Here is a 22,287-nt window from a genome sequence, read left to right on the forward strand (position 1 = left end):
TTTTTTCTGGTTATACTTGTAAATTGTTAATCATATTACAATACCCAAGGAGCACAAGGCACTTCCCAAACATAGGGGCAGTCTTTTTCCCCTGGATAACAAAATATAACATGTATGATAGGTTCTGTACCTATTAATTGAAACTAAGCTGCCATGAAAAGAGAAAGTATATATTCTGGGTCAGTTTTATCAGTGACTTTCTTTGTTGAATGCTCCTCAGTTTAGATTCTAGTTCTGGAGGAGTTAGGAATATTGTTAAATCTCTACTTGAGCAGTGACTGCAAAAAGGTGTATAGGACTGAAAAAAAAAAAAAAGAAAAAAAGAAAAAAAAATGTGCCATTAAAGCCTGGATCAATCAATACACCATACAAATTACACTTCTGTGCACATATAGCCAAAAATAAGTTCTGGAACCATTGGTAGGATTAGAGCTTTAAACAGTTGGCATGCCTTGCATCATCTGTTGTTACTTGTTGCTTAATTCTTTTCTGATACTGTTTATATATACATATGCATATTACTTAGCTGCATGGTTAGGGACAATGACTCTAATGCCGAAAATGGGAAAATGCCTGCCTAACAGTTTGAGAAAATTCTGTAGTGCACAAAAAATGAATATCTTACTGTAGAATAACTGGCAATTTTTCATATTCAATCTGTAACTCTTTGGCAGACTTCTAGTTTGGTGAAGTTAAAAATGTGGCATTCTAGTAAAGCCTTTTTACCACGTCTCGTTCTTATTTGGTCTTATTTTTTTCTGAACCATGTGTTTCTTTTGAAACTCTACCATGGATTTCTACAGATAGTGTTTAGATCATATAGGCGTGCGTCAGAGATGAGTGACTGACTACATCTTGGTATTAGATTGCAAAGTCTGTCCCTTGTGTTCCAGAGCTAAATGTTCAAAGCAGAATTGGTTCTCCCCTTCTTTCCTTGAAGGCGGATGAGCTGGGGCATATGGGACTTACTGTGTGGGAATTTCATGTGAGATCCTGAAAGCCGAGAGAGCGATGCCAGCTAAGGAGCTAGATTCTAGCTCCTGTCTGTTTTGTGGGAAATACAAACTGCAGATTCTCTTTTTGAAGAGAGAGGCTTTGTTGTTCTATTGTTTCCAAAATGGCTCTTTGCTCCAACTTTTGGGCAGTTTGCATCCAGCTGCTGCCCACTGTGCTGTGATGGCTGCTGTCTGTATATATGTATATGCTTCTGTGAATTGGTTTATTTGAAAATGAAAAGTGGATGTGTTCACGATAATTAAAAAAAAAATGCTGGAATAAATCTCAATCTGAAAAATGCAGGCATTTTACTAATCGTTTTAAATCCCGTATACTGCATTTTTAGAAGTTGTTTAACTGTACTTATTACAAAGCTCTTTGTCTGTTTCATGCAGTGCTTGTTTAGTCTTTTTTTGTGTAATTTAACTGTTAAATTTTGGCACTGAGAATTGCATGTTCTGTTTGAAAATCTGGTTCGTCATGAAATTAGAATAGAAAAGATGTACTTTGCTACAGTGAAACTGATCTTAAGACTTACCCAGAACACCAGTAAGAATCACTTGGCGAGAAAAGATTAATCATTCTTTAAAGTCAAGTGAAATCAGGCAAATAATTGCAGAGTGCCTTGTTTGCTTCTTTTTTTTTTTTTTAATTTTAAATTGGGCTGCCTATTGAAATAGTCTTTAGTAGAAGTTTCACTGTATACTAAATGTATCACTGTATACTGTATTGGCATGTGCGTGTGGTTTACATATGTGTATATATAGTATTTGCACTTTAGGTCAGACTGGAGAAAATATACACACGTGTATTGTATGTTCTGCAAATGGCACACTACAAACCTGATAACCTGTGCCCATTATGTTTTGAGCATTATCATGCAAACGTCTTCTGCCAAAACTCACATTTTTTTCCTATTGCAGTTGAATGCACATTTGTCAGAATGTATTAATGCCCCAAGTACCTGTAGTTTTAAGCGTTATGGCTGCACTTTTCAGGTCAGTATATAACAATTATACTTCCCAATTGATGAAAATCTGCAAGTAGAACTTAACTCTTTGACATGAAAGTTCTGGACTTCTCTAATCTTGGTTAAGAAAAAGTCATCCAGTTGCACTGAGTGATTAAGTACTAGATGTTTGGGTTTTTTTCATTTTAAAAATAAGCTATATTAAAATATATTAAAAAAACCCAAAACATCACTTTTATGCAGTGGTTTGGGAGTTCATTTGTTAGCCACATCTTGTTGAAACAGGGAGATGATACATTTCAAGAACTTCATAACAGAATAATAGTTAAGTAACTTATGTTCTTTAGCAAACAGACTAGTAACTTCAGTTGTTTATGTGAAAGTATTTATTTTCTTGAGCTAAGTACATTTATATTTTCTTTCATTTGTGTGTTAATATTTTTATTAAAATTAAACATAGATTAGTCCACATGAAACGTCTATTTTAATGTGCATTCCTATGTCTGTGTGCACATACATGTATAATTGAAACATAGCATGAAATCTAATTAAAAAAAAAAAAGTTTTATTTAATGCTGGCACTCCCTGCAATATTTTAAAAAACTAAAGGAAGTCCAACACTAGAGTTGAGTTTCAGTATTAGCATTCCAGTCTCTTAAAATATTCTGCTCGCTATCATATATCTTGTATTATGAAAGGATTACGAAGGAAATTTCAGAAACTGCTGACAGGAAAAAATTGAGTTTATCAGATAGTGTCATTCATTTGTTAGTTCATAATAATTTAAAGAGACAAGAACTGTAAGTAGCAACACTTCTCAATAAACTGCTTCCTGCAGGTATTTCCAGTTTTTTTAAATAATGAGCATTCATCATTTTAAGTGTTTCCAGTAATGCTCTTAATGGTAGAACTGATCAGTGCAATGACCCTACCCACTGTTATGTCGTATGTATTGCCATTCATTTTATGTATGTATATGTGTGCATATATGTACATATATCCACATATATATTTTTAGTATTTTATATAGAGTGCATACCTTGAGGATCATTGAAACCTTTTCGGTTTCTTTGCAACTTAACTACAATGAAAACTAATATACTCTGCGTTGCAAAGTACTTAATGAAGTAGGTGTAATGCAACACGATGCAAATAAAATAACGTGGTCTGCATCTTATGTACTCTGTATATGATCTATGTGTGTTCTGTAAACTTTTTATATAGTGATTATTTGTAACAGCACTTATAGGTTGTGCAGAGGCAGCACATCTGAATATCGTAGAGCAATCGTTTTAGGATGACAAAGTAGTCATGGTGCTATCTCTCAAAGTAGTTTATAAAGCTGGCAGTTTCCAGTGATGATAAGTTTATCTTAAATATTTGTCTCTTATACTCAACTGACGGGAAATTTTGTGCTTATGAAGCTGTTTATGAAATACAACAGAAGTTTAAATTATGGTTTGGGGAATTGGATGTTTTAGATTTTGTATGACTCGAGAGTTTTATTGTGCTTTATTTAGTGTAAAACTACACAGAAGACTGAAATACAATTTATTTTGTAAATCTTGTTCATCTTTATTGTCTCTGACATGTCAAGTTCATTGGATGGAGATATATGGCAGTTGTATAAAACACTTGCTCTACTAAATGTATTCCTGACTTTTGTAAATCCTCAAGTAGATTTCCCTTCTCCCTACTGTTCTGCAACATGCATCCGTGAACCAAAATACATACTGTTGGTTCGATGTCTTGATGTACTCTTTCTTTGTAGGTGTAAAAGAAGTGGAATTGGCTAAAATGTATAAATTCTTTGTTGTCACAGGGAACAAACCAACAAATTAAAGCACATGAAGCCAGCTCAGCAGTGCAGCATGTTAACTTATTGAAAGAGTGGAGCAATGCTCTAGAAAATAAGGTATATCTTCTACTCACTTCTAATTTTCATTGATTTCTTTAAATCATATAAAAGTACTAGAAGAAGCACTTTTTTTTCTGTTTAACAGCTGTTCAACAGCACAGCTAAAGCAATAGTAAGCTCCAAAAGCATTCAAGCCACATAGCATAACTTTGTTATTATAAAATGCTATGAGAACCTTGGCTTTGCAACTCCATATGCAATTTTCCCCATGCTATCTTAGTAATTAAAACACTCTGTTCACATAGATAAACTATCCAATATTAAATTTCCTCCCTGAGCTATCTCCTTCAAAAGAGAGGGTTCAGAAAGTTATGGCAGTACTATGAGCTATATTTCTGCTACGTCAGTATTTTTCAAGGAATTTCATTATCAGAAATACCAGGTAATAAAGCAGTTGTTTATTTCATTTGTTTTTGCACTTGCTCTCCAAACTTAATGACCTGCAAAGGTTAATTAAATCATTGTAGCTCAGTTAAATTATGTGAATCTTGCCATGACGATTTCTGCTTTAGTGCTGGATCAGAGTGAAGTTTTCATTGCAGTGCATCCTTTTGGCATTACTTGTTTTTAGAATATATGGTATTTGGAAATTGCTGGAAATCCCGCCAGTAATAGCTCTGATCTTGTTAACAGTTTAAATGAATTAAAGTTGATTTGGAGAGCGGATGGTTACATCTTTGATTTTAAAATAGAGAATTTCAGAACAGGTCACTGCTTTCTTACATTTTTGAAAAAGTTTAATGGTATACATAACCATTAAATAATGTCTTTTATTTTCTTTTTTCTCCATGGTGGTGGTAGGGATCCCAGAATTACTAGAACCATTCTACAATTGCAGGCACAAGACTCAGAAGGCCTTCAGGTTTTTCTAGAGTGATTTAAATGAGAGTAATGATTCCAGTGTTAGCTCAGTGGCCATTGTGTATGTGTGGTTTCTGACTTCTGACATCTTGCAGCAGTCTGCAAACGGATTCAGTAAGCTTGTCTAAAAAGCACATTCTGCTCTTGGTGTAAGACAGTGATCTGTTATGTATGAGTTTCCAACAGGACCCTGCAGCCACAGAACATATAGTTTTAAAATAGAATTTAACAGAAACAGTGAAATGTAGTTCTATCCCTGGTGTATTAGTGCACGGTCTGCTTTTTATTCTGAAGTCCCATAAGGAAACTGTTGAGCTTGGGAGAGATGTAGTGCAGGTTTTTTTTCACATACAATTTTTAATGCATCAGTAAATTTTAGTTTGGTCAATATCAATACTTCAGTTTGCTTTTGCACTTGAGCTTTTTTTTTTTTTAATTTAGGAACTACATGAGTTTTAGTTTTAACAGATACAAATTCATATCTTTAATTCTTTTTTTCCTGAGTTTGATTAAAATTATACCATTTGTTTTACATCATTGGAGGGGAAAAAAAAAAAAAAGGAAAGTGTTCCCTGTGACTTCCAGAATAGATTGCCTTTTGTCTTGAGAGGTGCTTCAGCATTTAAAAAGTGCCCAGCAGTTTTCTCTCTTCTACAGCTAAGACAGTATACACTTTACTATAGTTGTTAATGTTTTCTTTTTCAAAAAGACCAAAAGATTTTCAGTTTACTTATCATTGTGGGTTTTTTTTGTTGTTGTTCTTTTTTTCTTTTTTCTTTTTTTTTGTACTTTTTCACTTCCTGCTTTGTAGACTTCTTCCTATTCATAATAAAGAATTGAATCACTGGAAATCCCAAGACAGTGCCAACTTACCAGAATAACCACATATCATATGTCTGTGAGTTTTCTAGCGAAGAGTACTAAAATGATTCGTAACTTCGTTGTTCTCTTTGAGAAAAAAAAATTGAAAATTGAAAATTGCACTGAAGAAAGACAGTGCAAAGTTAGCTTGGCTGGTGAATATCACCGAAATTTCAGCCCTGTTGAAATCTTGTCACTGGTTTCTGAGGGTCTGTATTTCGTTAGGGATACTCGCTGTGATACATATGGGGGGGAAGAAGAAAATTGCCCAATCCCAGTCACCATATTGAGCTATGTCCCCAGCAGTGACATGGAGGCATGCAAGCTGAAAGTCTTCAGAGCTGCAAAGCTTGTGCTGAGTTATAAGCTTGGTATTTGAATAGTGTTGTTAGCAAAAAGCAATTAAAAGCCGATCAGATTTCAAATCTGGGATCACAATGTTGTGGGACAAATTAAAACTCGGTGTTTTGGTCACTGTGATGGGACAGGCTTGCTAACTCCCACAGGTTTCGTGGCGCTGGCGTTGGAAACAAATGAATTTCAATTGATTTCCTGGATTTTAATATAACTTTCTGCCTTTGTCCCAGTCTTAAGGAAATGCAGTATAAACTCTTCTTTGTTTTTTAATGTGTGACTTAAAAATGGGACCTGTCTACCCTAATCCAGTTCTTTGTGGTGTAAGAGGATTTCTTCCATTCTTTTTTAGTAAGCAATAACCAAAAGAATGGCTTTATTTGAAAAACTGCTGAATAAGAACACACTTTTTCCTTGAGGTATTGCAAATATGGGACAATAAAGGAAGTCACTTGTTGATGCAGTTCATAAATGGATGCTGTGTTTCCTTTACCCTGTTTTTAATTTAATTACCCTAAATTCCAAAGATTATGCCAAACATAATTAGGAAACTGTATTTACTTAGCATTAAAGACTTTTTATTCACAAATTGCCACCAAACTGCAATTACTGAGTTAGCATTGACAGCTCTGTATGATTAAAGACTGCAAGACATCATTCTGTTTTTCTTATGTTCTGTAAAAGTGTGTGGAAAATTTGAGCACAAGACAAGCCCACATACTATAACTTGTTCAAAAATGGAAATGTAAAGCTGGTGACACAACTGCCTGATGACTGGGAGGCCTGGGGAGGAAACAGTGAGAGACGAGGAATGTAAGGATCACAATTGACTAAAGAACACTGAATCATTGAGGAAAAGGAGGATGTAAAATTAAAGTGGCAACCCAGCAGATTAGAACTATGTGGGAGGCAGGGGTACTAGTTTAAATTTGCACTTATTCTTGGAAGTTTTGTTTAGTACCTAGGAATGCATTGCCTCAGGATTGTTTCTCTCTCTGTACTGGCAAAATTAGCCTTGTCTCATTTCTTTTGAACCTCTTCTGCTAAAGTTCCATGTATGGAAGTTGTAGTTAGTGTGTTTATATTCACATGTGCTATGCTAAATTGAAAAGTAGATAAACACTAGATAGTAGATAATATGAAGTATGGTATCTCTATTTCTGGACCCCTTTTCAGTGAACGTGCTGAATGCTTGTGGTCTCTGACAGTCTATTTTGTCAACATTAGACTAGTATAGTGATCAAAATTATTTACCTTATTAAATAGCTTCTTGAGCCTAGGAATGTAGTGACATGTAGGTAATCCTATGTTGTCTGATTAAGGGCAGTTAAAGTATTGGAATTCTACAGTGGTGTCCACATCAGGGGTAAAAACTTTTGTGTATGTGCTGAGGGAGTTAGATCCTGAGAACAGGAAGCATTCAAGTAATTGGTCTTAATGTGGAATGTTTATCAGAAGATTTTAGTGGGTCAAAAATGGTATTGCTTCCTATCCTCATAAAGATCTAACTGTGGAACTAATCAGTATGTGTCCAAATGTTATCCAAATGTTATTTTGGGTTGTTTATTTTCTACATTTTTGTTGCTTACTAGTCTTGCCTAGGGAAAATGAGATTTAAAAAAAATAATAATAGAAGCAACCCACCACTACCCTTCTCCAAACCGCATTAATGAATGGAGCGGAAAATAGTGTGTATCTGCAGTAACAGAGAATATTTAATGTATTACTTTCATCTCCAAGGAGATATAATATATGATATTCCCGTAGCAAGGCTCATGTTTTAAAATCAGAATGAGTCACTAATGAATGGATTTATAAAATGTCAATACAGAGAGAGAATATAGTCTGCAGTCTGTCTCTGTAGCTATTGGCTCTACTAGTAGACACATTGGGTTTTCCTTCAGATGCATGAATCCTTTCTGTATTCACTTGTCTCAGGAGTTTTCATCACCGTGACATTCTGTGAAGCCAAACCAATCCCATTCAGGCAATTTTTTACTGAAATTTCTACAGATCAGAATAGATAGGAATGTATGGGGAAGATTAATGCTTTCTTAATTAGCAGTGTGTGCAGGGCTCAGGTGGTTTCTTCCAAACTCCAAGCCACAACCAAGTCAACGGTGGTTGTTGCACTAACGAGGCAGTCATAGTTCCACAACACGGTTACAACCTAAACAAAGGAAAGATTATGCTTGGATAACTTCTATTGCTGTTTCTGTATCCCATCTGTACTTTTATCATCCCAAATTGCACCAGTACCACTCTGTGGAAGTGGAGAAGTAGCTATCAATAACTAGTTTTGTTCATCTTTGTTTACTTTTTGTTGTTGTTCTGTTTGTTTATTTATTTATCTATTTATTTATTTTAAACACATAGAGAGAGGTTTCCTTAGGATCTCATTTCTTTCATGGGTGTAAGGTAGTTTACAACAAATGAAGTTATAGGTATTTTTAATAAACTCTGGCAGGAGTAATTGTAGAATTTTTTCCAGGTGGCCTTGCTCCAGAATGAAAGTTTGGAAAAGAACAAGAGTATACAAACTTTACATAATCAGATTTGTAGCTTTGAAATAGAAATTGAAAGACAGAAGGAAATGCTACGGAATAATGAATCTAAAATACTTCATTTACAGGTAAGAAATTTAGAATCTCCCCATTAAAGCAGAAATGGTAGTAGCTTCTCTACTGTACGTTTACACTTGTGAAGTGAGGTGTTGTAAGTAAAAGGGGGCAGAGTTTAGCTTATTGTAAAGCTTTTCTGATTTTGTTTTATTCTTGTCAGCAGCTGGCTTGTGTTTGTTGGAAGAAGATACTTTACTAGAGCACAGCAATTGCCTAGGCTGGGTTAAAATGGAGAGCCCCATTTAAAAAAGGAGAATGGTTAAAAACAAAGTTACAGATATTATCTGAAGAACAATCATAACTGCTGTCAAACTAGAGTAAAAGATCAACATCTTAAAACTGTCATATGCTTAATACATTCAACTATATTTCTTTTTTTTTTTTTTGTATTTTAAAAGCTATTAATTAAGAGTGAAATCAATCTGATGTAGAATTAATCCCAACTTAGCACAATGCATTTGAAGCACTTTATAAAAATCAGTATTTTTGTTATCCTTTGAGCTTTCTGAGGAAATATGTCTATATATTCCTTTGCCAGTAGGTGTGAGCTTCTTTTTCTGTGATCTGAATCACCTGGCCACAAACCAGCGTTAAAGTAGAAGTTCTCTGGATGCACCAACATGATGCTTGGTCCAAGCTGACATACTTTGCAGACCTAGCTTGGAACTCGAATACTGGAAATTGTTAGTGTCCATGATGTGGACTGCAGCTAGGGAAACCTCAGGAGATATTTAACAAGCTTCTATGCAAGTATTGCCTACACATTACCCTAATATGTTTTCTGCCACAATATCAGATATGTTTTAATATCTGCTTTAAAGGAAATTAAATGAAAGTATTTCCTTCATTTACTATTCACTTTGCATTTTGAACTAAAGATGTACAATAGTCGAGAAGGGTTTAAGTCTCCAAACTACTGCTTAAGTTCTGCAGCAGAGGGGAGAAATCCTTACAGCACTTAATCTTGCCATGTTCTGCTCACATGGTAACCACTCTAGTCTTCCTTAGTCATTGTTGCTTGGTTTGATGATAGTTTCGGGTGTGGCTGCATGCCTACAGTTTTTCATTCTGACACTGGGAAGCTAATCCATGTATGTATTGATATTGCCAATTGAGTCTGCCTGGAGGTAAGTTAATTTGTAAGCCTGACATATGCTGTCTCAATAACCAGTGACAAGAAGGAAAATAGAGAAAACATGGTGTAGTTGTTCATGATTCTGAGGGCATGTGATCAGCTATTGTTTTGTGGAAAGGAACTTTCACATCCAGTATCTAGTCATTTTTATGAGCATCATAGTAGTAAGCCAAGCCTTAAGCTGAGTGTGGACATGAAATATTAAAGACAAAAGGCATAACAATCTTATGAATATAAAATAATTTAATAGGTAATACATTTTTTCAAAGAAGGGAGGATGCACAGTTTGTTCCTCCAATCAAAGTTGTTATTCCTTTCCTGGTGTGTTCTTTTGCCATTCAGTTTTGCTCTATCACTTGTGTCCATTAGGAACATCTGAGAGAGAGCTGCAAATATGGTTTCCTTCAAATTTCCTCATGAAACTTGCTGAATTCTTTTAATAAATAATGGTGCTAAAATTCTGAAATAATATATTAAAAATACAAACCTAGATGAAAATCAATATCCAGAAGAGCCCTGAACAGGTTTTTCATCGGGGTATTACTCTGGAGAGGTCAGTTGCAGGAATAAAAAGTTAGTTCAGAAAATTGATATCTACTTGAAAATTTATGAGTACAGTGTGAGACATCTGTGTGCTTTCTAGTGGCATAATTAGAGAGAAGGAAATTCTCCACTTCTGCATTAAATTCAGATTAATACATCAGTATCTCCTAGCACGAGGGAGACTGTGTCCCTAGTGGGTAAAGTGATCCCTTTAAAAACAAACAAGCATGGAATAAAGTCTATTTGTAATTACTCTGTATTTTTTGAATTTACATGAAGAGGTGGAGGAGATAAAAGGCTACATGTTTGTCAGCCAGAAGCTTAAACTCCACTTTGGTTGTACATTTACAAAGGCAGAACATTGCGCACGTGTTGATGGAGAGAAGTTGGTCCCTGGTGGCAGCTTCTGAAAAACATTCTCCCCAAAGGAAAAGAGCTTACAACTCTTCAGCACCTTTGAAACTTTCCCAGTTTGTGAAAGAATGTGTTTATTTTATTTAGTACTGTGTTAATGTTAAGAGGACCCAGTCAGAAATGAGGGCATCTCTGTGTGAGGCATTGTATAAATCCTTAAGCATGTTATTGTCCTTGCCTTGGAGAGTTCATTTTTGTGTGGGTATAGGGAAAACATCAGACTTACACATCTTACATTTACTTCTACTTTTGACTGTGAATTAATGTCCTGTGGCTCTGGTCTCAATGTGTTCGTTCATGCCATTCTATTGAGTGTTTCCTTTTGTATGTATAGCAAACAGCTGTTTCCTAATTTATTTTCTGATGATTTTAAGTCCAAGAGAAAGGATGTGACTGTGTTGGTAGCTAATGATCATTATGTCCAGGAAAGTTGCTGTTTAATGGGACCATAGCCATTAATTTAAGATTCAGGACACAGTTTTCCATGACAGAGTCCTAATTTTGCAAGTGATATGTATATATATAAGCTATATATAAATAATATATATATATAAGCTTGTTTTAAGACATAGAAATAAATGGTTAAGCTTGAAATATATTGGATTACTTACTGGTTTTGGGCCACAACAGAATAAAACACTCCAAGAAGAACATGATTTTGCTAGCTGGCTTGTCAAATTGACAGCCATCAATTAATCATTACAGACTTTTGATATAACTGAAACCACATGATTAAAAAGCAAATGTTTAAAAGGGAAATTGAAGGTTTTGTGAGGCAAAAGGGTTTTCCCCATCAGTGGGGAACATTGAATCCACATGGCTAACAAGAATGCAAATGCAAACTAACTTTTTTTTCTTGTTTTATACTCAAACATAATTTTTTTAAAGAAGTGAAAAGTAATTTTTGCATGTGTTGGCACTGTATAATAATCAACTGTAAAGTTAGACTTGGAATTTAACTGTAGGTGGTAGCAAAAGTAGTTTCTTGACTCAAATATTTCTGTTACCATTTGAACTTTACAACTGACTATGGGGTTCTGGCTAAAATTCCTGCTAGCCGTGATGAGATTAAGTACTCTGTATTTCTTATGTCAGATTTGAGGTAGACTAGGGGAATATGTTGTCCCGTAAAATATACTGAGGTGCTTGCAATATTCCTGTTTTTGGGAATACTAGTCTTTTATTTATATATATATATATAAATAATATATATAATATCTGTAACATTGTAATGTTTTATCAGTTGTTTTTTTTTGTTTTCTTAAAAAACAAACAAAAAACCCACAAAAACAACTAATGAACTCAATAAGCAAGCACCTTCAGCACGTGTGATTTATTGAATTTAGGAAAGGTGGCAATTTCAAAAGTGATTAAGGGAGTTAGCAGTGCTAGTTCTGCTTATGCTACGTAGAGCTTTTACTCCTAATGATATGGGCACAAAATGGATAACTGATGGATAGGAGCTTGTAGTTTGCTAATGCCCCTGTGTCTGCACGTATTCATACTCCATGTGGAGAGCAAGAGTGCTGATGGCTTTCCTGAGGAGTGAGTTAATTTGCTTTTATCCAGTGATAAAAGCGTGCACGCAAGCAGTCACTTGATTCACACCATGGTAAGTTATGCCCATACTATGTTACTTAAGTACTCTAAAATACCCGACAAATACTAGCCCGTAATACCAGTGTAAAAGCATTTAGAATATTGTTCTTGCATTGAAAAGCTTTTTTAAAAAGTCTTTAGAGAAAGGCACTCTAACAATCCTGTTTTGAAATATTTGTGTTGATACTTCTGATAGTGTTCTAATTTTTTGTTATTTCAATATTTGTAAGTAAAACTTGTTTGTATTGAAAATGCATCTTATAACGAATATATAGTCCTTGTGTATTCTGCATAAGTTATGTCTTTTTGTTATTTTGAGTTTTTTCTTGTAACTCTAACTTACTGTTTCATAAAGCGAGTGATAGACAGTCAAGCAGAGAAACTGAAAGAACTGGACAAAGAAATCCGTCCCTTCCGACAGAACTGGGAGGAGGCTGACAGCATGAAGAGCAGTGTAGAATCCCTCCAGAATAGAGTGACTGAGCTGGAAAGTGTTGACAAAACTGCAGGGCAAGGAGCTCGAAATACAAGTAAGTGTAAGCACAATGGACTGAGGTACTTGGCAGTGCTGCAGAAGGAAAAAGGATAACCTTTGAATGCAAATTTCGTTATCGTTTTCCTGTGGAAGCATCAATAATTCTGATTCTTGTGATTCATGCATGCATAGGAAATGATACAGTCACTTCAATGTTGTGACATTGATTCCAAGCTGGTTCTTAAGGCTTAATTCTTTTATTTTGTTTTCTTGATCCTCCTCTTGATTACAATATTATAATTAATTATAAACACTTCTTCAGTTGATCTTTGAAAGCCAGTAGCTTTCAGCATCTTCTTTAAATGCATTCTCAGTGTATTGAGATGTCATTTTCTATCATTTGTTCTCATCCATGGGTAGATTAACATTAGTATTATCCAGCTGAAATGACCTACTCTGCTGTCTGTTACAGAATTGTATTTGATCCAAAGAATTACTATGAGATGTGCTTGGGTATTAAGGTTGATGTCATACTTGCTGAATAGTATACATCATATATAAGGGTTTAAATAATAATGCCAAAGAACTTAACATTTAAATAGATGTGTATACAACAAACCTCCTTTTCAGTATTGCATGTTGATCAATTTTGTCAGTGTGCAAAGCGTAAGGCATTATTTCTCATGCAAGGGAAAAGGGACAGCCTTCCCTTTGGTAAGTGACCATATAAAGCAGAGCTAAGCTTGAATTTTCCGTTCTGTTATCATGTACTTTAGGCAAGGTAACTACTACACTTCTCAGACAAGTGGTGTGTGAGAAGAATATTTTGAGTAATTGGTGGGTGAAATTCCCTTTGAATTTCAGAGGGGTTATGTAGGAACTGTGAGTCCTCCCAAGGCTAATAAGCTACAGATTATGCCTCCAAGTATGTTCTCAAAATACAGAAGCCTCGGTTGCTCACTAGCAAGACAAAATTTTAGATGATTTGAATAGTTTACTCATACTGAATGCATCATTAACACCCACAAATGTAAAAATCCTAATTAACCTAGTTTCTAGCTGGCAAACTATTGGCAGTGGAAGTTGTTTCAAAGGTGACCAAATGTGGTTTGGTTTTTGGAGAAGAAAATGTTTGTGTATAAACTAACAGTATTGATGATCAGTTTTTAAAGTCTTTAGAGAAAAGCCTATTTTCTTACCCCACATCCTCTCCATTTTCTAACAGGCATGCTGGAGACACAGCTCAGCAGGCACGATCAGATGCTGAGTGTTCACGATATTCGGCTGGCTGACATGGACCTCCGATTCCAAGTTTTAGAAACTGCTAGTTACAATGGAGTGTTAATTTGGAAGATTCGAGATTATAAACGTCGGAAGCAAGAGGCAGTCATGGGGAAGACTCTGTCCTTGTACAGCCAACCCTTTTACACTGGATACTTTGGCTACAAGATGTGTGCCAGAGTTTACCTTAATGGAGATGGCATGGGCAAGGGGACGCACTTGTCGCTGTTTTTTGTCATAATGCGTGGAGAATATGATGCATTGCTTCCTTGGCCATTTAAGCAGAAAGTGACTCTCATGCTAATGGATCAGGGTCCGTCTCGGCGCCACTTAGGAGATGCTTTCAAGCCGGATCCAAACAGTAGCAGTTTCAAGAAGCCAACTGGAGAAATGAACATTGCGTCTGGCTGCCCAGTCTTTGTGGCTCAAACTGTTCTAGAGAATGGAACGTATATTAAAGATGATACTATTTTTATTAAAGTCATAGTGGATACATCGGATCTACCAGACCCCTGACATATGGTCGGGGAGGCAGATTAAACAGAAGACAACTCCATTTGGGGGTTTTATATCAGTTTGTCTTCAATCAGAGGTCCTAAAGCTCACAGAACCACCTTGTGGAACAGATGGAAGAGTTTGAAGGCATAACTGCATAGGGTCCAAATGAGAAAGTAGCAACACATTAAGAAATCATACTATGGTATATTTTTTAATAGAACTAGCAACACTTAAACTCTGAAGAATCACTTATCCCTCATGAGGATAATGATTACGGTCAGAGAGAATTTCTGTTTTGTTTTGTTTTGTTTTTAACTTATTAATGATCTAGTCCATTGGAGGTGAAAAGACATATACAGTATGTGCTGAATAAATTACTGACTTTTATTTCTTTAAGCTAGAATACAAAAATACATTCACATGTGGGCTAGCTGGAAATTGTCAGCATGTTAAAAGAAGAAATGAAGTAATGTTGCGATTATATTATTTGAAAAAACTGAGGTGCAATCTTGTCTGAAATATAATTGTCTTTTTAAGGCCTCATCTGGTCTCTGTTTTAATAATTACTTTGTAAGAAGATCTTGGAAAAGTATCCATGTCTTCTCAAAAGTATCTGAATCAAAATCATATTTTTATTTAAAGTTCTATTGTTACAGAAAACATTTTATTTTAAAACTGTTGATAGACTGATATTTCTTGGAAGAAAAATAGAAGAAATCAAACACTGGTTATCACTTGTGATAGGAAAAAAAACTATTCAATTCTGTTATTTCTCTTTAGAAATGTAAACCTACAATATATGTCGTAATTAATGACACTATTTCAAAATTAAGGAAAAATCACTCATGGATGCTGTGCATCATTATCAGATTTATAATTGTTTTCACCCTAAAATAGGGCATTTGTTGAACTTTGGAGTTCTAAACGGAATCCTGTACAGTTTTTAAAGTTCTGCCCCATGCTTTCCAATCAAGCTATATATGTTGCAAATTATGCTGTCAGCAGTATATAGTATTTTCAGTATTGGGGAGGAGGATTAGTGCTGAAAAAGCCTATATGTTTGTTCCGTACTAGCAGCCATTGCTTCTTAAGGACAAATCAGCCATGTCTTAATACAGTGATGGTGGCTTGCATGCATACATGTGCCTTAGATGTGCTGTGCTGCTTATAAACCATAGCTTTTTATTCAGATTAATTCTGATATCTGAAATAGTAGTTTAATTGGACTTCAGGCATAATGTTTAACCTTGACTTCAAAGCCCTTAGGCACCTTGTGGTGTTCCAAATATAAGCCAAAACCCATTCCTTTGGCTTTGGGAGCTTCTGTGGCTTGGCCGTGGCTGAATCCGCTTTACACAGGTGCCAAAACGTTATGCTCAGTGCTCCTATGGAGCTTGGACTAGACAGTCTCCATGGCCAGCATGAAGGAGGGCGACATTTTTCCTCTAATGCTTGCGGTCATAAGGTGGCATCACTTTAAACAGACTCATCCGGGGAACTCTGTGGGGCTGTGAATGTATGTGCTCATGACAGCTTTTCTAACAGGGAATGCACGGCCTTCTTTATTCTAACAGCCTGAACTTTAGTGGAAAGCATTTGCTAGCACTGAAACATGCTGATTGCAACCTGCTGTGTTCATCTGCTTCTATTTAATAGTCTGTGACAAGCAAATCTAGTGACATAGCCTGACTGTGGTGCTTTCTAAAGTCCAGGAACCGCTTAAGTAGAGCAGGCTTGCACTGCTGTGGTAAGCCTCTGTGGGCTCGAAAGAAGATGGTGCATCTTAGTCTTTATAATGTCAGGTTGTATCAGCTTTCTGCTTTTTGAGGCATAGTCACAATTTTTTTGTCTAAGGTGCAGTTGAAGTCATGCCTTTGTATTTCAGCTTGTCTTTGCTGTTGTCTTTTTTGGCTGTGCCTTCACACACAGTGCCTGCAAGAAGTATTTATGAATATACAGTGCATGCTAAGTGGTCTTCATGGGTTTTCCAGGCACCTGCTAGAATACTGCCTGCTGCTGACCATCACGATCGTCAGTAGCAACTTGTCTTCCTTTTCTTGCCTTCCATTGTCCAGGTACTGTATTCCCTTTATGGTACATAGCTGTCAACAGGTGCAAGCTAAAATATGGAGGCACATGCTAGCATTTAATTTCTAGCACACAAGGAGGACGTTCTGCACAAGAGATAAATATCTATAGATATACCTGCGTCTATATCTCTAGATATAATTGAATGGCACTTGCAGTTTTATGCAGGCTGCACAAGCAAACCCATCACTTACGCTTTAGGGCGTAGGTTCGCTCGATTCGTGTCATTTTAATAATTGTGAATGTAGGCAGCAGAGCTTTTGTGTTTGTGCATCACAGAATTTTACTGAAAACAGGATTCCCAAGTGGAAATGTCCAAAGGACTCTCCTCCCATTGCTAATGCATGTCTTGCAAACTTAAATGAAAATGTTTGGCCATCTCAAAACAGTTTATATCCTGTTTCAATCTGGGACTTGGAGGAGATTTCTAGTATAAGCAGGGCCCAGCATATTCTGCAGATTTGCGACTACAGTTTCCAACTCCTGTGACAGAATTGCGCTTTTAAATCCAGGCTCCGAAAGAGGAGGAAAAAAAGAGTTTCCAGCCTTTGTGACTGAAAGAGGACTTTGAAAAGTGTATGCTAATAGGGAAGTCTTCCTGAGTGTGCACACAGCCCAAACTAGTAGCTTTAAGAGATCTGAATGTCTCCTCTTAGCGGGATATTGACTCAGAAACTTCAGAGAGAAGTTTAAATATGAACACTGCTAACTGTATTAATGCCGATCACTGTAGCAGAAACATCAGTCACTGTTGTTATTTCACAGATCTCTATGCTGCTTTCCACATCTCCCAAGTGCCAAAAGCACCAGCTGCCAGAATCTTCAGCTTCACTTGGGCAGCTTTTATAATGCAGTAATGTGCTATCGATATAAAAATATTTTTGCATATATGCTTTTTATCACAGTTAATAAAACGGAGGCCTACTGCACTTACTTTTTAAAACTACGTGAAGCTGCCAGAGAATTTCCAGTTTGACAACCCTGCGTACTGTGAAATCCGGGATCTCGCTACACAAATGTACACACCGCCTGCTGTGGGATACCTGAAGCCTTGACTGTAACACTCCTCTTTCCGCAGAACTCACAGGCTGTCTCTGCAGAGTTCTTACTGTGTACATAGAAATCTGTTTCCTCTACTTTCCAGCAAGGAGTATGTAGCATTTTGTGATAACAAGGCCACTGTATATTCTCTAAATTGAAAAGAAAAGATACCTGGTGCTTTACTCAACACTTTAAATTATTTAGATTTTTCTTCCATCATTTAGATGCCCTTTATCGTTTTAAAAAAATAGGTATTTCTGACCCAGATATCCAAAGTGTTCAGGGTCAGTCTATTCTAAATAATTAATGGAGAAACGCTCTGCCCCCAGGTATTCCCTAGAGTCCCTGGCTAACCCATGTGGTATGCCACCGTCACAAGGGGTTCCAAAGTATTTGTACTACTACAAACAGCATTTCTTCAACAGAGTCTTCTTTTCCCTCTGCTTAGTAGATCTTAGCAGCGCACAACTGAAGTCTCTTGCTGGTATTCTTTCTTAATGATGACACTCCAAGTGATGTACAAGCCTCTTTCATTTCCAGCTTTCCGAAGGGAGATGCCAGTGTGTGAGAATCTGGATGTTGCCCTTTTTGTGCACCATTCAGCACAGCGAGTGTGCATCTGTTACTTAGAAAGTCTCGAATTCTAAACAGGATGAAACTATTTCAGTTTTAAGACCAACTGTGATTATTATGATTGACAATGTCTATGTTACTCCTCTGATCTAATTAAAGGGGTCTTGTTTCAGTTACTGTCTACATGATACACCTTCAACTGCTGATTTACGATATGCAATGTTGATTTCAGCCTCGTACTGTAAATGTTCACAGAGAGAAAGTGCAATAGGAAGATAGGAAGGGTGGCATAATTTTGATGGATAAAAAAAATGTTGTGGGTAACATGCTCCCTTTCTTATAAATATGAAATATGGTTTATTTCCTTTTCCAATGGATTAACCCTCTTAGAAAAGGAAAGTTGAAGATACATGCCTGTTTTTGTGCCTGGTGAATTTCTCAAATGCAGAGATAGTAGAGATTTTTGTTAGCTGTGGTTTAAGCGTTGAACCTGTGAGTGTTAGGTTGTGATTGTATTGCTCGTGTTTCTCAGCTTGCCACAATTTTGTCTCTTTGAGTTGGGGTATCAAAAGACACCACCTATTTGTATCTGTATTCCATCACGTGAGACAGGCATTTCACCAACAATGCAGGGTTTCTGTTGTTTTTGTTCTGTTTTCAAAACACTGGTGCTGTTTAGAGAAGCGTTTAGGGAGTGATAAGAAAAGCTGCCTGAACCACAGAAGAATGAAAAGTGTTATTGCAGTATTGATGCCTTGTTATGATTTAACTATGCAAATATACAAATAGGTGAGAGGGAAAAATTCTTGGGTTGCATACCTGATCTCATAGTTTTTGCTCTTGAAAGTACTGGTTATTTTGTAGGTACATACATATACAAACAGACATGCATGCACACATATATGCAAAGTTTCTTTTTTTTCTTTTTAATGTAGAAGTGATGAAACAAAACCCTTTTCCCCCGAGTTCTACCTGATCAAGTGGTGCAAATATAACTTGCTCCTGCTAAAGGAGGATCTGGGCTAAGGGCAAACCTTGGATTCCCGTCTTTCATGTCTGAAGTCTTGTGTATCGCAAACAAACCACTTACTGGCTGGGAAAATGAGCAAATTGTGTAGCCTTTCTGGAGACCTTGGAATGTCACTTATGACACGTCTTTCCTTATACTCAGCTAATTAGGAGATTTGTGCATTTGGAACAAACATAAAGATGGGCAGCTTGTTAAATGCAAATTCACTCTAAAAAAAAAAGGAATAAAAAATAATAGAAAACAGCTGGACCCCTTCTTAGAATTCCTATCCCATTCAGTCAATACCTCTATATCTTGACTGACCTAGAAATCATAGCTACATTGCTAAAAATGATCAATTCTGGAATTTAGTCTGAGAGTAGCTTTTTGTGCTGTGTACAGGATAGTAAGCGCTCTGTATCTGCAAACATTTTCTTATAGCAAGTACTATTCCTCTTCTGGAAAAAGGAAATTGAGGCTGAGATGTGATTTGCCCTGAGTTGCATAAGGAATCTCCTGGAGCTGAGGCTAAGGAAAAGGATCCAGTTCTGTAGTGTCATCTTCCAATCATTAGGCTCTACTCTTAATACATTTGCCTTTTAAAGGAACTGAAAACAAGTTGACATACCTTAAAGGCCCACATCAAGACAGTAAGGGCTAGAATACAAGCTGTCATGATTTGGGGTTGTACATGGATGGCAGCCTTTATGTTGCTACCAACATGGCTGTGCTTTGCCCAGCCTGTGGAGTGGAAGGCCAGCACAACGTGTTGGTGTGAATAACTGCAGCAAATGTGTGTGTCCTGCTCTCTTTGTTCAAAAACACCCAACAAAGTCTCTTGATTCTCTTCTCAACAGGTGGGTGAATGATACCATTTTACAGTGGATTAATCTTGGATCTGCCAGCCTGTAGTGTGGCTGACCATTTCTTTCTTGAGGTTTGTTTTCTTTCCTTTTCTTTAAACCAAAATATGGAGGGCTTAATTGTTCTTTCCTGCCTCTTAATCCAGGCCTTTGCTGAGAAGCACCAGATAATGAAGGTTGTGGAAAACTGTGGAATGCCAATTCAGGGACATCTTCTTGAGATTTAGAAGAGTAGAGATACACAAGATGTAAAGGATCTGACTATTCCTATTTCTCTTCTAATTTATGGGCAAGACTGCAGCTTCTGTCTTCCATTTCACGATCTTAGTGAAGGCTGTGTTTATTTGTTTTATTTTTTTCTCTCCAAGTTAGGATTAGTTCCTTAGGGTTCAAATAAGTTCTAAATTTCACAGAGGAGCACCTGAACCAAAATCCTGGATCCAAACACCCCAGACTTGATGTGACATTCATATCTGGATCCCAACTCTGTGGCTTACTAACCTACCCATTCAGGGTTTGTTGTCTCTGTGTGGTGTTTGTGTTTCTGGTCCTTTGGAACTAAGCTTTTAATTTGGTTGCCAGTTCTGCAAGGACTTTTTAACTTCTTAGCGATGCCGGTGTTCACACGCTCCATTGCTGGCAGTGTGAAGCGTAGTGATAAAATTTGACTCTGTCTAAGGGTTACTGAGATAAACCAGCATTATCATTCGTAAGGGTCATTTTCTTGCATAGTGTTCTGAGCTTTGGATTTGAAAATAGCTCACGTCTGAAAGGACACATCTTCCAACTATGACCTGCGTCACTGGCAGAGAGTTGTATAATCTGTACTTGTGGAATGGGAAGGTACAAGCTTCCATTGTTGCTGATGCACCATGTGATCCACCTATATTTTGTTTTTCTTATAGCTGATGTTTGGTTGATATATTTTTTCAGTTTTATAGGAAAAAAAAAACAAACGGGAAAGTTCAGGATTTTTTCTACAAGCTGTAAAACTCCAATGATTTAGTGGTAACTATAGAGCTGTGAAAAATACCCCATTATGAGGTGATGGGCTAAAATTGGGTCCATATCTCTTAGACAAGGAGGATAACCTTTAAGATGCATGGAACAACGTAATAATTGGGAAAACTAAAGCTGACATTTGTTTCCAAGAAATTCTGTAAGAAATATCTATGGGAAAGACATCAGTGATCAAGAATAATGTACAAATTAATGTGTTTAAGACTTGTGTAACCATTTCTTTAATCTCATACTCTTCAGTGAACGGTACACTTGTGTTCAGTTTTATGATCAAAAACAAAGACCAAAGAAGGCCAACCTCATTTGATTGTGTATATTCTGCCTGTCTTAATTATCAATAGCTGTAAGGATACAGTGCAAGTGATCTGGTAACCAGTGATTCTTGTCCTTTTCATTTAGGGGAGAAAAACAATTTTAAAATGTATAATTTATTGCTCAGCAATAACCATGTTGTTAATAATAATAATAAACAACAACAAAAAAAAAAAGAATTAGCAACATGTCTTAATTTCCCAATAGCATTATTATATGTTGTATTTCAGTTTACTGTATATTGTGTTTTTGTATTTATTTGTGTTTGGAGGTCTTGCTATGTCTTTTTGTGTTCAAATGCTAATAAACAAGGACAGTGTGTAAGAGTATAGAATGCAAAACTCTGAAATGCTAAACTGTGTTACTAAAGGAAAAATAAATCTAAGTAGGAAACCATTTTTTTAAAAAAACTTAGTGTGTTGAATTTGAATGATTGCTGTTGCCTTGCAAACAGGGTAAGGATGCATCACTTCTGTGTACCCACAGATAGCACGGCTGTTCAGTGCTTTGCACCTGACAGGCCTTTGTTGTGACACATTTCTTCCTCTTCTGAGGAAATCTGCTATAAATGTTATCAGAGCCCTACTTTGCATGCAGTAACTTGGTTAGAACAAGCCAGGCAATGGTGTTCGTCCTAATGTCACCGTCAAGAGTGCTCAGTAAATAGAGTAGAAATAATGGTTTTTCATGCACTCGTTTCACTGCTTTTTCCAAAGAGGCAACTAAAGGAGAGGTACTGCGGTTTCAATGGCTAAGTGGAGATTTATTTATTTATTTATTGTTATTCTCCAGTGTCGTTTGTGCATCTTTCTTTCCTCTGCTCGGAAATGTATTTAAGGGCTGTGTGCATGTGTG

General features: G+C 36.4%; 1 protein-coding gene across 1 annotated transcript in view; it reads left to right on the plus strand.

Moving 5' to 3' along the window:
• TRAF3 (TNF receptor associated factor 3) overlaps window positions 1–21,608 on the plus strand; it is a 68,696-nt gene extending 47,088 nt beyond the window's left edge. The window contains 5 exon segments of the mRNA XM_019615896.2: window positions 1,920–1,994; window positions 3,789–3,881; window positions 8,452–8,592; window positions 12,628–12,802; window positions 13,973–21,608. Of these exon segments, the coding sequence (XP_019471441.1) occupies window positions 1,920–1,994; window positions 3,789–3,881; window positions 8,452–8,592; window positions 12,628–12,802; window positions 13,973–14,544 (1,056 nt within the window). The 3' untranslated portion in view covers window positions 14,545–21,608.
• The last annotated feature ends 679 nt before the right edge of the window (window positions 21,609–22,287 follow it).

This window comes from Meleagris gallopavo, chromosome 5 (genome assembly GCF_000146605.3).
Source record: "Meleagris gallopavo isolate NT-WF06-2002-E0010 breed Aviagen turkey brand Nicholas breeding stock chromosome 5, Turkey_5.1, whole genome shotgun sequence".
Classification (NCBI taxonomy): Eukaryota; Metazoa; Chordata; class Aves; order Galliformes; family Phasianidae; genus Meleagris; species Meleagris gallopavo.